Here is a 16163-nt window from a genome sequence, read left to right on the forward strand (position 1 = left end):
TATCCGGCACATCAGCATTGCATCAGTGCAGCATCCAGCTGCGTCACTGAGTTAAATCACCTCCATAGCGTCCCGTGCTCCCCTCCAGGAGGCCAGCGCCGTGACATCTGCCTACTGCCCACGTTACAGTTTGGCAGCGTGCTCGGATGCAGCAGCAGCCGTCAGGGTGCCACAGGTGGCTACATAAGCAGAGTGCCAGCAGGGGGCTCCGAGACAGCTAAGAGAAGAGATCATTCGCAGCAGGCAGGCAGAGAAAGGATTAGCTCTTACAGCAGTCCTGAGATAAACGTCAAAGCCAAGCCCAGCTTTCAAGGGACAGAGGTAGGCAGAGGAGACAGATGTAGGGAAAAACAGCTGATGGGGCAAGGAGAGGGACGGGCTCAGTGATTAGTGGGTAAAGCAGGCAACTGGAGTCAGAACTGGCTCTGCAACTGCCCTACTGTGTGACCTTTGGCGAGTCACTTCTCTTCCATGATTCTCAGGTCTGTAAGCTAGAAAGAGACAGGTTAGAGTACCAGCAGCAAAAGCCTGTCACACCAGCAGTATTTACTGATAGCCTCTATGAGTCTCAGTGGAGAGAGCCCTAAACAGATGCCAGTTTGGACAGTGCCCATGAGAGAGCCCAACACTTGGGTCAGTTTTCATAAGCATCCATTGCTGCAACACCTGCCTGTTCTCTGAGCCCTCCCACGCTGCGTCCAGTGCTCCTCTCAGCCCTTCTATGATGCCTGGACACTGGCCCCAGTGGCTCCCCTGTCCCCTGTCTCTTCTCTGACCTTTGGGAGCTGTGTCAGATGTTTTCTGTGGCCAGAGCCTCGGCAGGCATAAAGGCTTGTGTCTCTGACTCCACTATGTTGATTTATATCCATTTCCTGCCCCTTAGCTGGAGTGAGATAAGGAGGAAACCATTTTCATTTCAATTCAGGGCAACAGAAATTGAACCCCCTCCTCCCCCCAGATGCCTTTCCCAGCCTCATGGCACTAGATTCATTAGTGGTTCCAACTGACACAAGTGATTCAGATATCCTTGGGTTCCAGGAACACAAAGATCTTGGAAGTGGGACCTGAGCTGTTCTCCAGATTCATTGGTCAGTCCTTTTGCTAGTCAGCATTTTTGAGGAAGAGATTTCATTCATCAATCAGAGAGGAATTCTCTGGGACTTTCCATTCTGTCATCTGGATGAGTGTGGTGCATGCCGGCCCTCGTCCCGGGGACACAGGCTCTGTGCTTGCCTGACCCCTGAGCACGCTGTGCTCTGTGGTACCTTCTGCCTGCCCGAGTGGTACCTTTTCACTCTGGGCACCACCTGCTGGTATTTCCCAGCTTCCAGGCTAGGGCACTGCATGTCTTTCAACAGATGATCCACATAGCAATGGGGCAGGTTGTGTTAGGGACTGAGGGAAGCCTGCAGCCCCTGCCACAGGGCTGCAGCTCTCCAGTAGGGCAGCACAACTTTGCAGCAGCTTTATCCAGTCTCAGCAGGGATAAGTGATCCTTACCAATCACCCCACATTTCCTTTCTGTTCTACCATTTGCTCAGGGAAGGAACAGCCCTCTGCCCACTGCAGCAAGTCCCTTCCCGCCCCATGGACTCAGAGCCCCATGTATGGAGGTGATCGTCTTATGATTTTGCCTCCCCGCTAGGAAACCATATTGGCAGCCCTGTCAGTCCTAACTCATTTGTTTGGAAAGGAGAGTGACTTCTAATCAACAGGCCTGATGAGTCTCCAGGCAGCACAAGGAATACAATAACTTTCCACCTTCCTAAAGGAAACTCCCACCCAGCTCACGTGGCAGCGGAGCGAGCTGCCCCAAGCTTCTTTTCCTGCCAAAACACAGCATTTGCAATCCACAGTGGAGGGAACAATCCTGCACTGGCCCCAGGGGATGGATAGGATGTGTCCGAACAGGCTGCACCAGTCTCTATGACGCCAGCTATGGGGACACCTGCCTGCAAGAGAAAAGGATTCCACAATTCTGCACTGTGCTGGGATGTTCTGTGCCGGCAAAAGTCTTCTCTGTCCTTTGCTTCCTGAAACAGCCCCTCGAGCACCCCCCTACACAGTGATTTGCCATCACACCAGTGGTACAAAACCCTTTTGACCCCCGCGATAGAGGATACAGTGCACCATTGACATTAGATCAGCTCTACTCAGAAGCTTCTGCCACTGTAGTAATGTTGCTTCTGGATAATCCCGATGCCGATATCCAACTGGTACAGCTTATTTCATTCAGAGAACTGCTGGAACAGGAGAGCAGGCCTATTCAGCTACACAATCAGAGCATTTCTAGTGTGGACAAGGCCTTATCTAGGAAGAGTTGCCTTCTAGCAAGAGCAGGGGGACTGGGTGTCTGCACTCCTGTTCTATCCTGCCTCTGCCCTGGGGCTGGTCAGAGACTCAGGCAAGTCGCTTAGAGGAAAATTTTCCATCATGGCCTTTGCTGGAAACCTTTGTGCCTGATGTTTACTGGTGTTCCCCTTTCGCTCCAAGTAAACTAGAGAAGACAACATTTTCTATCTGTCTCGTGTTTGGAAGCCTGCAGATAAAACACGCTCAGCTGTGCTGGGAAGGAATCTACTTATGACAGAGAGTGCGTGCGTGCCTTGGAGAGGGTACCGTGAAGGACACAGGTAGCTGCTGACCCATTGTCGTGAAGGCCGACTGTCTGGCTTGGTGGTCCTTGTGATGTCAGGGGCTTCACCTATCTCTGCGGAGACAAAGAGCTGTGTGCATGCAGAACAACAAGTAGCTCCTCTGAGCACAGCCAGCTGATAAAGTGTGTGTTTATGAGCGACTGTCCAAGGGGAGGGAGCACAGTGTGCAGCTCCCCTGACAGTCATGCTCTAGCTGCTGCCCACACCCTCACTGTGCCGGTGAATCACCACCTCGCAGGTCTCTGGGCAGCTTGTTGGGGCCCATATCACCAAATTCAGTCAGCTCCAAGAGAGTTCATTGTTATGCAGGGGCAAGCGCTTGTCGCCAGAGCTGCTTTGCTCCATCCTGTTGTATCATTTCCCCATGTCAGGGGCCGGGGACTGGATTTCTTCTATGGCCCCTGGGGAGTTTGGCAGGAAGCGACACAGTAAACAGGAGCAGACAATGAGCAGAGGCACTAGGGGCGGAGGCAACGCTCTCAAATTTGCTTCCAGAAACAGAGAGCTCAGTGTAACAACCCTTGTGCCGATGCAGAGCTCAGGGAAGTGGCGGACTGCCAGGGCCGTGGCTCTGCAGTTGTCTGCTTAACCAGACAGCAGGTACGGTCAGGCACAAGCAGTGCAGGTTGAAGCTCTGTGACCTCCCTGCCACCAGCTTGTACTGCAGAACCACATGGGTCCTACAGCCACCCAGACAAGCGTGAACCAAGATGTAGCTCTCAGGACCCCCAATCAGAGCACCACCCTGCTGCCTCCGCACCATCCCAGCAGGAGATGCAGACATCCGCTCACGAGGCTGATGTGAACTATGACAAAGCAATCGCACCCCCCGGTTCTCTGGCCTTCCACGGCTTGCTTCACTCTGGGCAGGTAACGCAAGGCCCCTGAATCCAGAGCAAGCATGTGAGTCAATAACAGTGGGGGGAAAAAGCTTGTTGACAAATGGGGATATCATCCATCAAAATTCAATCTTGCCTTCAGCTCTGAGTGATATGCAGGCAAATAACCTTCCATTAATTTTTCTGTAGCTTTTGGCAGCTGTTTAGATTTGGAGGCTGAAGGGAAAGATGCCATCAATCGTTCTCATACATGGGAAAGGTCCCTGCAGTGCATCCGCTCCTCATTTACTCCCCTCACTTGATTAATGCACCCCATAGCAGTGACATACACATAGCGCTGCCCCTGAGTCCTAGAAACATTAATATGTTTGAAAGCCCAGAACATACCACGACTATTGTATCTATTATAGTGCCGGTGACTATTGTATCAAGTCACCGGCACTGTGTACCCAGAAAGCAGAATGGAGGGTTTTCTCCTGAAAGCATAGGTTTGGGATTCAGGAGGTCTGGATACAAGTCCCAATTCTGCTATAGATTCCCTGTAGGACCTTGGGTAAGTCACCAAGCCTTTCTGTGCCTTGGCATTGGCACTTATTTGCTGCCTCAACAAAAGCATGGTAGAATGAATTCCTGCTTATCAATCATCCACAGACCAAAGGTGTTATGGAAATGCAAAGCCCTTTTCCTGTTTACAAGGTAAATTGAACCCAGCAGAGCTGGCAGACGGGCAGGACGAGACAATATGTGTCCAGTAAAAGAACCAGACAGGATTCCAGGGGCTGCAAACACCACACATCCCAAAGTGCTTTACAAAGGGATCAGGGATGTACAGGGACAAACACCAAAGCACAGACTGTCTCTAATGAGGAATGAGCCTCTGTCTGACCAGCAAGAGCTTCTTACTAAGCCTGAATGATATTGTACAGGCCCTGCTCCAGCTCCTGTGCTCTGGTCCCTAGTTTGCCCTCACCCCTCAGTAACACATTCCCCGGCGCTCACCCTGAGGTTTTCCTCCTGGCCCTGCCAGGTTCTGACACAGCATGGGAAATGCTAATCGTGTTACAAGCCTTTTCAAGCTGTGCCAGCCCAGCTGCTCCTCTGCAACTGTGCATGTGTTGGGCATCGCCTGACAAGCAAGGAGACTGCAAGTGGCCTTCCCAGCAAACCGGCAGGGAAAGGGAACAGCCATGGCCTTCCGCTCCCTCTGGAGGGAGTTCAGGGTCTGGGGCAGATTGAGGAGCTGCCCCACACCAGGCCCCTTTTCTTCCCATGCCCCATACCAAGTCCATACGAGGTCCTCCCCACACTCCAGGCCCTGTGCTGTTCAGCAATCACTCAGAGCCAAAGAACCCAACCCAGCAGCCGCCTGCCCCAGCAAGCATCTGAGTCCCAGCTGCGGGGCCCTGCAAAACGGAGCCTCTGCACAGCACAGCCGGTCCCAACCAACTCAGGACAGTGCCTCTTCAAGGTCCAGGCACAGCCTTTCTGCAAACCACACCAGCCTTCTCCCCTGCCCGTGCCATGCTGCCCCCCTTTCACCATCTCAGTCCTCTCTTCTCACCACCACTGTCCATGGGCATCAACTGGTCCCAGCCTTCAGGAACACACCTTTGGCATGGAAGGCATGGAAGTGGTGGACATCAGTACCAAAGGAAGGCTGCTGGGGGTTCCCAATCTCTAATCGAGGCACTGACCCCCACCTGGTCTGTCCCCTGGGACAGCTGGGTCTGCAGGAGCTTGCACCACTACATTTCCATCATACCCTGTGTACAAGTCCCTCCCAACCAACACCATTTCCTAGGACCAGAATGGCTCTGGCCTCGAGCATGGCTCTGATCTGCACCAACCCAGGCTGGGTTTACAGAGAGCAGGAGCCTAATTTCACCCCCTTGGCCTTTCCACTATTCACAGTCAATAGGTCTCCCTTTCACCCACTGGGGTCCTCCCTGTCCAGCTTGCATCTCCAGGGCCTCCCGCTCATTCTGGGTGAGGGGTGCCGGATGCCATGCTGCATTTCCAGGCAGCATTCCCAAATTGGCTGCTGCCCTCTAGTCAGGTATCCTTTAAGCTGTCCGGCTAAGCCTGAGAGATCTAGCCATGGTGGGGAAAGAAACAGGCGCTTCCATCTCATCAGGACCTCTGGGATGTTGCAGAGTGCTCCCTCAGATCACAGAGCTGTCCTGGTGATGCCTCTGGAACCAGCCACCCTCTCTGCCTCCCATGCAGCTCTGTGCCTGATGGCTGCTGAACCGGCCCCTTGTGTGCTGCTTTTAATCCTCTTGGAGCCAAACTGACTCTATGCAGGTGCTCTGGGAGCCAGCCATGAAACAGGCTCCCCTGAGCCCCAGACTATGTGAAGTATTTCACATCTACTCAGACTGTGGCACTCCACTGAGATTAAGGCACCAGACTCTCTGCCTGCTTTAGTTAGAAGGACTAAATGCTCATCCATGGGAGTGCCTGTTACTCTGTGTGTGCTCTTCTCTGTTCCTCACTCTCAGCAGTAGCACGTAGGATTGGCCTTATCTTGCCAGGCCTTGCAGTGTCCTTCTGGCAACACACCTCTAGCAGCAGCCAGTGTTTGACCCTTCAGAGATCACAGCTAAAGCACTCCCGTGAATCCTCTCCTTTATAGACTTTTTCAGGATTAGCCCTTCTGAGGAGGCCAATGGGTGGGGGTACGGGTATAGGGATAGGTGTGTGCAGTTGCATGGTGCGAACTGTGTAATGGGTTTTTAGTGGGCTTTGAGCTGCCAAGTGAACCACAAGGGCCACTTGGCAGAGTGTTGTAGGTAGAGTTATATATCTATATTTATATACATAGAAATAAATATTTTTGCAAAAAAACCTCCAACTGTTTGCTAAGGTGATACAGTTTCTGCTGAATAACTCCTTATACCTTTTAGGGGTGTTGCACACACCACACCTATCTCAAGGGCACAGGTGAGGGCATGGTTCCAGCTTACACTGTGCGTGGGAATAGAAAGTGTGTCACTGCACTACAGTGAGGAAGGGCAGTTCTAGAAGTTTGTCCACACAAGAGGAAGGTGTTGTTTTCTGGTGGTCAGGACAGGATTCATGCCCCCCCCCAAACCTGGGCACTGAATTTCCACGTGCTATTTAGCAAAGCCTTTGGACTCCTGCTTCATCAGCTCTCCCTCTGTACAATTCCTCAAGCTCTATGAGGTACTTGGAGATTTTGGATGAAAGCTGCCATGTGACAGCAGTGCAGCCATTATTAGAGAAAGCTCTGTCTAAATTTCATCTTAATAATGCACCTGCTGCCACTATTGTCTGCTTCCATCCTTCAGGATTCTTTGTCCCTTCTACTCAAACGCCATTGTGGAGTTGAAGCAGCTGTCACAGAGGTGGCTGCATTTCTGTGCTGTACTCACATCCCAATAAAATCCACTGCAATCAGAGTAACTCCATAAAGGGCCCGGCATTGACCCATTGTTTGTGTGGCAAAATCAGCAAGGATGGTTTGCTGAAGAGCTTAGTGACCAGTGAGGCAGCACAATAAAAATGTGCAATCGTTCTTACTCCCTCATTCTTGTTTTGCAATTCCAGCCACAATGACGGAAGCCAATGGTTTCATCCCTTGCTCAGACATACAACGTCTAAGTTGACAATGTGAACTCAAGCACAAACAGCCTGTCTTACCCAGGGCAGATTTTTCCACTTGTGCCAGTGTCATACTCCAGTAGAGTTGAATCAGATTCCACCTGCTGGCCCTTGATGTAGCTGCTAATGCCTTGGCCTGGTAAAAAACCCACTGGTCAGAGATAAGGATGAGGATCCCCTTTAGGAAGGAAAGGAGTTGAAGAGACTAATTTCTGCCCTACACTGGGCCAGTGGAGGAGCAGGAAGGATGACTGTTACACTGCTATAGCTATAGCAGTATAAGCTCCTATGTGGACATTCTTACTCCAGAATGAGCATGTCTTTCATTCTGGATTAGCCCTACACCCAGCCTGCAGGTTTCTCGGTGATGCAGACAATCACCCAGCCTGCCGGTTCCTCATGGCCTTGGGTGGAGAGGGAGAAGCTAAAAGTCATTGGAGGTTCACTGATAACATCTTCCTCTTCCCCTTCCCCCAGGTTTGATTCTTGGCCAATGCGAGAGCAGATATTAACCTGAGACTGATCTTTTTGGAGCGGGGTCCAGGTTGTCCTATGTGTTTGCACAGCATCCAGCAGGACGGAGCTCTGAGCTGGATGCAGTCCCAGGATGCTACTAACAGGTCACGGTGGCTAACCGTAGCACCAGCCAGGGGTGCTCATGCCAGCAACAGGGGACCCTTGTGGTGGAAGCAAGAGGAGGGAGCAGCGGGTGGGTGCGGGAGACTTTCAAAGATAGAGGAAGTGTAGAGTGAATGAGGAGGAGGGCAGGGGGGAAGAGGAAGGGAGGAGCAGAGAGGGGAGGGCTTAGAGACAGATTATAAACTTACACCCTTTTTTGTTTCAGTGGCTCCATCAGCAGCCGAACATGGCAGAGAGCCAGAAGAAAGGGGGCTTCAAAAAATTCAGTAAGTAGCTGTGGGGTGTGTGCTGGGGACTGTCATGTGGGTGCTCCTTGATTAGCCTGAAGGCCAAGCATAGTGCAGAAGCAAGCAGGGGAAAGTTGCCTGGGTGTAGGTCATGTAGTGGGTCTCCACACCATGGGGGTCTGTGTGCTATCTTCATGGGCTGCTAGTGAGTGGCACTTGCGGAGGAAACACACTGCCTATGTAGCAACTGGGGTAGCAGAGCCAAGAGATTTAGTGTAGCTGTCGGCTCTCCTGCTTTGGATGGGGTGGGTTGGTGTGATCGGGCCGACTGGAGTTTCTGACGCGCTTTGCAGGTGCCACCGTATAAAACAGTCCTGTCTGTTGGCCGCTCTTGAAACCAAGCTGTCTTGCTAGGAACAGTTTTCTCCAGCCAGTATGAAATTGGGCACTGAGGTAGAAATGCAGGTGGGCATCCTTCTCATTTCCCTGCCACCTTGAGCTCAACGGAGCCACATGAGACTCTGTCCCCACTCTTAATCCTGCACCTTGATGGAGACTGGTGGCATACTGGATCCTGGATGCTGAGGGGGACTTGTGGACTTGCATTTGGAGGGACTATGCAGAAGAGATGAGGCTGCATGGGGTCCCCAACCACAGATTCTAATAGTGTTAACTCAGGCTATAGGGCTATAGTGTTTCTGGGCTATAGGGAAAGTCCTGGTGTTCATTGCAATGGGAGTTTTTCCCCTAGATCACGCTGGAGCCAGTGGTCACTCTACACATTTGTAGAGATCATTTGCCATTCAGAGTCAATTGCAAAGGAAATTTACCAGCAGCATCTTGTGGGAGTAACTTTGTTCTTTCCTAGAGACCTGGGGCTTTCCCCAGCACACTGAAAGGCAGCTACCCTACCACGCTTTCATTTTCTGCCCCCTCCTTCTCTTCCTTCCCAGCAAGCCTCCCTGTCATAACACTCTGCTAGAATCTGAATTTGCAGGTTTTTTCCACTCCCAAACCCCTCAGTGCCGTGGCTGAGATAATCATCCCTATCTGATGTCTTCTATGTCAGGATCACCACATGATTCACAAACATGAACCAGCCTCACAACCAGAGAGAATAGTCCTGATTTAGGGATGAGGGAAACTGAGTCACAGAGTGCTGGCTGGGGCAGAGCAAGAACTGAACCCAGATCTCTGATCTCTTATTTCTGAGCATTTGCCATTTTGGGGCGTAGCATTTTTTTGGCAAAGGTTTTGGCTATGAAGGAAGGGCTTCAAAGGCACAAACAACAGTAAAAAGACATTTGATTTTCAATCTTCCCTTCTCCCAGTGCTCTACAGTCTGTCTGTTCAGACTGGAACCTGTGCAGGGCAGGGCCCATCTTCACACGGGCATGGCTTCATCACAAAACTCATTCAGCTATGTTCTTAGCTTGGGTTGGGTAAAAATAAAATAACAGTGAAGACAAAGCAGCCCAGCTCAGCCACTCAAGGACAGCCCAAGGTCCTCTGTGAGCTTGACTTGAGCTGCTAACCCAAGCTAAAATCCAAGTTGCCTTGTTTTCACTGCTGTTTTAACCAGCAGTACAAGCAGTCTGTTTCTGCAGTGAAGACATGCCCTTTGTGTTTGTGCAACCTCTTGAACAACTTATCTTAGTCAAGGCCTCCAGGCACTACCAGAATACAAATAGACAGCAATAAAATAGATCCACTGAGACATATTTCAGCCACTTATTTCAAGTATGGTTATGATTATGGGTGGTCTGGCTGGATGGTACAAGGTAGTCATTAAAGTGCAGGACACCTGGGTTCCCCTTTTAGTTCTGCTACTGGTTTAGTATATGACTTGAAGCTCATAACTTCCCCTCCTTGTACCTTCATTTCCCCAGCAGAAGTTTTGCAAGCTTTAACTTGCAAGTGTTTGCAAATGTCTTGGAGAACCTCAGAAAACAGGGCTGGGAAAGGGCAAAGGGTTGCATTGCAAGGCAGCAGTCACAAACATAGGGCCTTTGGGGCCAGAAGAGACAGCTGTGATCGTTTCACCTGCTGTCCTGCACAAAATTTCCAGGCAGACAGTTCCGCCCCGTGATCCCCACATCAAGCTGGACCGCTCTTGCCCGATCTAGCCCTGGCCTGAATCCCTGCGCCAACTAAGTTGTAGCATGATGAGAGAGCAAAGCGGTACCCTGAGAACAAAACTACAAGCTTAAGTCTCAGTTACTGGCTCCCTAAACAGCATGTAAAGAAGCAGCTGCCACAGGAAGTGGTCACCAAGCTGCAAAAAAGCCTTTAGGCGGTAGGTAAATCAGTGAGGTCGTGTACTGCCAATGTTTGTGGCAAAGCTGGGGGGCTGTGAGATTCAGCTCCCACGCTGAACCACCATCTCAGTGGGGAGAAGCGGGGGAAGGGGCCAAGGTGAGAAACACAAGCCCATCCTGTTTAAGTTATAACTAGGGCTTTGGTTAGCACTCTGCAGTCAGCAATAGCAGGTGGTGGCAGCTGTAAAACGAGCCCAGCAATGGAGAGCAGTCATTGCTTGCTTGCTCAGCTTAGGAAGTGGGTAGATTATCTACTTCCCACAGTGTGTGCTGCTGGCGGAAAGCTGGGCCGAAGTGCTAGCTCACAGTGTGACGGTGCCCTGAGCTAGTTAGGAGAGGCACAGAGATGACACAGATATATACGTGTTCACAAAGGCACAGAGCTGCGTGGTCTCACATCCATGCTGAAACACACACTCATGTTGCACAGTAACAGACACGCTCACAGGTAGGCACACACAATCCTGACTCTCTCCCCAATGGCTCTTGCCTGGCTCAGGGTCCCCACCAACGTGACAGCCTGGTAGCCCAGAAAGAGCCACGGGGCCAGGAGGTGAAGAAACTGGGCAGCACCTGTCTTGACAGCTCTGGGGCGGGCAGTATACCTTTCAGAAGCGAGAGTCTTGGGTTCTGGGCCTGGCTGCAGGGCTAGGAGGCAGTTCCTGCCCAATGTGATATCCTGGCCTGCCCCCCAGGGCCAGGGCTGGGGCCTGGGATTCTTTCATCACTTGGTTTCCCTCTCTCCATAGCCTGGTGGGGCAGATGCTGCCCTGGGAGCTGAGTGCCAGCCATGGTAGCGACAAGCACAGAGCAGCACCTGGAACGCCCCTCAGTGCTGGGGCAAAGAGTTGGGATCCCTATCCCTGCTCAGTCTTGGGCCTGCCCAAGGGCTTCACCCCTAATCTGACTCTAGCTCAGCAAGGCAGGCAGCCACTTGGGCCCCGAGCCTCTGGCTTCTATCCTGCACTGGCTGCAACATTTAGCTTGGAGCATCCTTAGCTACAAAGCAGAACCTTGTAAAGGACACAGGGATCAGCATGCAGGACACCCCACATCAAAGAGCAGCCCTGCCCTCCTCCCGCTGAGCTGCCTGGTTCTCTGCCACGGCTCTGTGGCTTTCCCTGCAGATACATATGTCATGCCAATAAGCACCTACTGCCATACCCCTATATACTCCTGATGGTTGTATTATTGGGGGTCACCAGACATGACAGATAGCTCAATACACTGTTTGGCTGGCTGCATAGGCAGCTAGCAATCTGGGGCTGTTCTGTTTGGAAGCTGAGCCTGTCTCAAGGCTGTTCCCGATCTGAGTCACGTTCTGCCTGAAAGAACTGCTTACGGTGCAGAGTAGCTGGTCTGCAACGCAGGGATGAATGCTACCAGGACACAGCAGCTGGGTGTGACCCCCACTTTGCATAGGCATAACTGATGACTCGATGTGCAAGTCAGAGGAAGGTCAGATGGTTGGTAGGGGCCCAATCCTGCCCTCAGCTACACATTGCCAGGTACTGGATAAGGCAAGAGCTGCAACATGGAAATGAAATCATGATTTTTTGGCTTTTTTAAATACCAGGAGGATACTAGTCTCATGATCATACCAGTTACACATAGGGCAAGCCTGGAGATGGTCCAGAGCTCTTTTCAGAGGATGCACCTGCTCCCTGCATCTGGCTCTTTCCATTTTCACCCAGGTGCATCGACTCAAAGATGAGCAACTCTTAGAACTGCTGGTTATTACCTACTGCACAGAGACCAGACATGACCCCAAGCGCGCAGGGCAGTGCTGGGACCCCCGGCTATTCTCACCTCCCTGAAAAAGCCCAACTGAGCGGAAAAGAAATGAAAGCCAGAGGCAGATGCAGGAGACTATTTTTGATCACTCTCATTTACCACCTACTTAAAAAGGGCAGGTTTAAAGGGTTTGAAATTTATTTTTTGCTGTCATTTCTCTTGTCTTGTTTCCTCCTGTTTAGTTTGGAGCAAAGCCTATGGCACGATGTGTGTGTGTGTGTGTGTGTGTGTGTGTGTGTGTGTGTGTGTGCATGCACACGTGTGTGTAAAGACTTGTCATAAATTGTTCTCAGCAGCCAGACAAATGCAGCTTCTTCCTCTGCAGCTGTCAGTGTTTTGCTGAGACAGGGAGAGGGCTGGGAGAGGGGCGGCAGGTGGCCCTGTTTACGTTTCTGTGGCTAGTTGGAGAGGAAAAGAATCACTTTCCACCTTGTTGCCCATCCTGGGCATGAACCCAGAGGGCAGAGCCTGACTGCGGGGTTAGAGGACTGCTTGGCCCTCACGAGTGCATCTGAGTTTGGGTCTCAAAGTCCCACCTTGGTCTGAAGCCACTGGGCTTAGCAGGACACAGGAGCAGGGAGAAGCAGAGGTTAGCTTGTTATTGGGGTCTCCCTCTTTTTAAACCAGTGTCTCAGGAGGCGCCTAAGGCAGCTCACCTCTCAGCAGCACCATGCCCGAGCAGAGCAGGCCTCACACTCCCTAAGCATTTCTGTCAGACTTGCCTCCCCTGGGGCCATGATGAACATGCCCCAAAGGAGGCCAGAACTCCCCAATGGGGCTGTAGCTACTGAGCAAAACCTTGCCAACCAGTGGGCAAAGGCTGACACAAAGTGCTGATTTGCTGGGTCACTGGAGCAGTATCAGATGCTGCTCTCCTCACTGGCCTGATGCTCCTCCACTGCCTGGATTCCTTAAGGAAACCCATCAACTTGGCTGGCCTTAAGCAAATAGCACAAGTGCTGGGGGGTTGGCAGGCTGCTGCCCAGCCAGCAGGAAGCACTCACACCTTGGTTATGGTGGATCCCCCAAAATAGTGATGTTTTTTGGCTTTGTCATTTCACCTTGACATTGGGGCTATGGGTTTGCTTCTCTGGCCAGATATATACAGAAGAGGGGGAAGAGTTACTATTCTACCCCATCCCCTAGCTGATGCTGTGTGGACTGATTTTCAACAGCCCTGCTCCTTGTGCTGTCCTTTGCCTCTGTGCCAGTGTGTGAACATGGATTGGGTGAATGGAGGTGCCTGGCAGCATCTTGTACTTGCTTTGCACAGGAGTGAATCATACTAACAACCCCTAGTTCCTACCCGACTCTTTCCAGACCCATATCTCCATTAGCCTAACAAAGGTCAGTGCCATTGTCGCCAGCCTACAACAATGGCGCAAACCCACTGGCCCAAATCAAGGTTCAGGAGAGTACCACCAGGTCACACCAATGCAAAAGGTCCTTTTTATCACAGTCTCAGTTTGGGATGCAGATGAGTCCCATGGCCCGGGTCTCCTATGCCCATCCCTGCTCTCCCCATCCCAGCAGTAACACAGACTGATGCTTTCTCATCTTTTCCAGAGTTCTTCAAGTTCAAAGGTTTTGGGAGCCTGAGCAACATCAATCGAGTGTTCACCATCCGGCGAGTGTCTGTCGCCCCCAGCGCACAAGAGACCCTGGGGCCGGGTCTCCTGCAACCCAATGGCTTCCTGGAGGACCCCTTTGACAGCACTCAGGATGACTTGAACACCATGCCCAAGAGCCCCACCCCCTATGTCAGGTCATCCGACATGTACAGCCATATGGGGACAATGCCCCGGTTGAGCCATGCAGGGAAACGGGCTAAGAGCTCCAAAAACTGTCAAGAGAAAGGGAACCTCGGTGGCAAAGCCTGTGGCACATCCCCATCATCCCTCCCAGAGTCCCCAGCATCTTCTGTTGCCCCTGCCCCTGGAGCAGACCCCCCCTCGACAACTGGAGAATCAGAGCAGAACGGGGAAAAGACTCTGCTGTCAAACAGCATCCCCAGCCCCAGGGGATCAATCACGGCAACACCCAAAGTAGAATCCAGCTCCTCAAGGAGCCTCCCTGAATCAGCCCCTGAGTGCGCAGCAGAGACACAAGTGGCCAGTCCAGCACAGGCCCCTGTTCAAGCTCCCAGGACAGAGCTTACCAAAGAGGAGCCATTGGAAGACCTCATTCAGCTAGATGGAGGAGATCAAGGGAAAGAGAGTTTGCTGCCAGACCCCCCTGAGAGCTCACAGGAAAGGTAAGACCCGGTCTGATATAGCCCCCAACTAACTAGTGCTGCTGAATCACGGCTTGAGTTAGGAGGGTGCTGGGCCTACAGACCTCTAGCCAGCGAAGTCCCTAAGTCCTGAACTAAGCACAGGCTACAAGTCTGGAAAATTCAGTTGCTTTTGAGAAACCTTTCAAATTTGAGAACACTTTTCCTGTGGGATTTCTGGGCTTTCCTGCTTCTGGTCCAGATGGAAATGTCTCTGACAGCCTGGCTTTGCCTGTTCTTCCTGTTATCTTGTTCTCAGTTTAATTTCAGCTCATAGTGTTATGGGCTTGATCCAGCTGAGAAAGGCAATTCCCCAAATTTTGGAGTGTCGAGAGCAGGTGTGAGATGGGTGTGTAACATCTCCAGTGTGCGACAGTCTTTCACCCTCTCCTCCCCCTGGGATGGGAATGTCCCTTTCAGAGCTCAGCCGCTGCCTCTAGTTCAGGCTCAACAGCTGGGACATCCAGCACAGGCGGCCTGCTGCTGCTGTTCAGACCCCAAATGTCCGTGGCTCCCAGAGGAGAGAGCTGCCTTCACCCTGGTGCCTCTCAGCTCCAGCCTTACCCAAACCGATTTCAGTGCGTGTCAAATCCGTGAAGGAAGTCTCTGCCTGGGAAAGCCTGTGCACGCAGGAGCTCACAAGCTGGAATGCAGATGGGGGCAAACTGGGCTGCGTAGGCGGATGGTGGGGATTACAGCTGCATTAACGAGACCCTAGCATGCTTTTGCGGTGATGGGGGAGTGAGGAGAGTGACTTGACAGCAAGTTTCTGAGAACCGTAAAGGATGGCAACCCCCTGCTTGCCCCAACTTTCAGCACCTGCCCACAGAGTTCCCCCCCCCCCACCCCACCAACAGCCTAAAAAAGATGACAGCCTCCATGCCTGTGTGTCTGTAAGCATGTGAACCCTTTGCCCTAGAAAATAGGCCAACCCATCGCAGGGGACTCTGGCTGCTCCCCCTACAACTCCCTAAAGCCAAAGCGGGGGGCAGAGCACAGGGGGAGACTACAACGCAACCCAGTAGCAACAGGAGCTCCCAGTGCTGCCAGATCCATTCCTTTAGCCAGCACGCCCATGAATCCCATGCTGTCTTTTGGTCTCCCCATCTCTGAGGCAGTGCGATATGCTGCCAGTTCCTGGGGTGATGGAGGCAAAAGAAGGGGCAGGTGAGAGGCATGCAGTTTCCTTGCTCTGGTTTCCTTGCTCCTCCCACTGCTTGTCCCTGGGAAGTCCAGTGTCTTCCTGGAATGGACTTTGCTTGTTCAGACAAGCCTGGGCTGTGGGCCCAAGCAGAGGATGTTATGCCACTCTCCATCACAGCAATTTCTGAGCACAAAGAACCAGGCCCTCAGCTGACGTAGCAGCCTCATTTGTGTGAAGCAAATGGCGCTGCACTGATTCATACCAAGGAGCTGAAAATCTTAAAGGAGAGGCCTTTTCTTCTCCAGTGGGGAAGTTTTTTCTCCCCAGTCTTGGCTCCTTACACCCCTTCTGCCTGGCCCCGTTCCGGCCTCACATTCCCGTTTGACATAAGAGAGGCCCTGTTGGCCTCAGCGGAGTCACTCCTGATTCCCACCAATGTCAGTGACCTCAGCCCCCGGCCCCCTGCCTCCTTCCCACACGGGACCAGCATTTTCCCAGGGATCTGGCATTTGTTTTCTCAGGCGGTCTGTGTTATGGGAGGCTCAGTGCGGGCTGCAATGCCAGGAGCATGTTAATGAAGAGGAATTTCTCTCAGCTGTGGGAGCTGGGCCTCTGCTCAGCTTTACATGCCTTATTGGGCACTGAAAGG

General features: G+C 52.1%; 1 protein-coding gene across 1 annotated transcript in view; it reads left to right on the forward strand.

Annotated features, from left to right (window-relative positions):
- Positions 1 to 7931: 7931 nt before the first annotated feature.
- SH2D3C (SH2 domain containing 3C) overlaps positions 7932 to 16163 on the forward strand; it is a 47515-nt gene continuing 39283 nt past the window's right edge. The window contains exons 1-2 of the mRNA XM_019475844.2: positions 7932 to 8025; positions 13665 to 14352. Of these exons, the coding sequence (XP_019331389.1) occupies positions 7986 to 8025; positions 13665 to 14352 (728 nt within the window). The 5' untranslated portion in view covers positions 7932 to 7985. The remainder of the gene's footprint in view (positions 8026 to 13664; positions 14353 to 16163) is intronic.

This window comes from Alligator mississippiensis, chromosome 12 (genome assembly GCF_030867095.1).
Source record: "Alligator mississippiensis isolate rAllMis1 chromosome 12, rAllMis1, whole genome shotgun sequence".
Lineage (NCBI taxonomy): Eukaryota > Metazoa > Chordata > Crocodylia > Alligatoridae > Alligator > Alligator mississippiensis.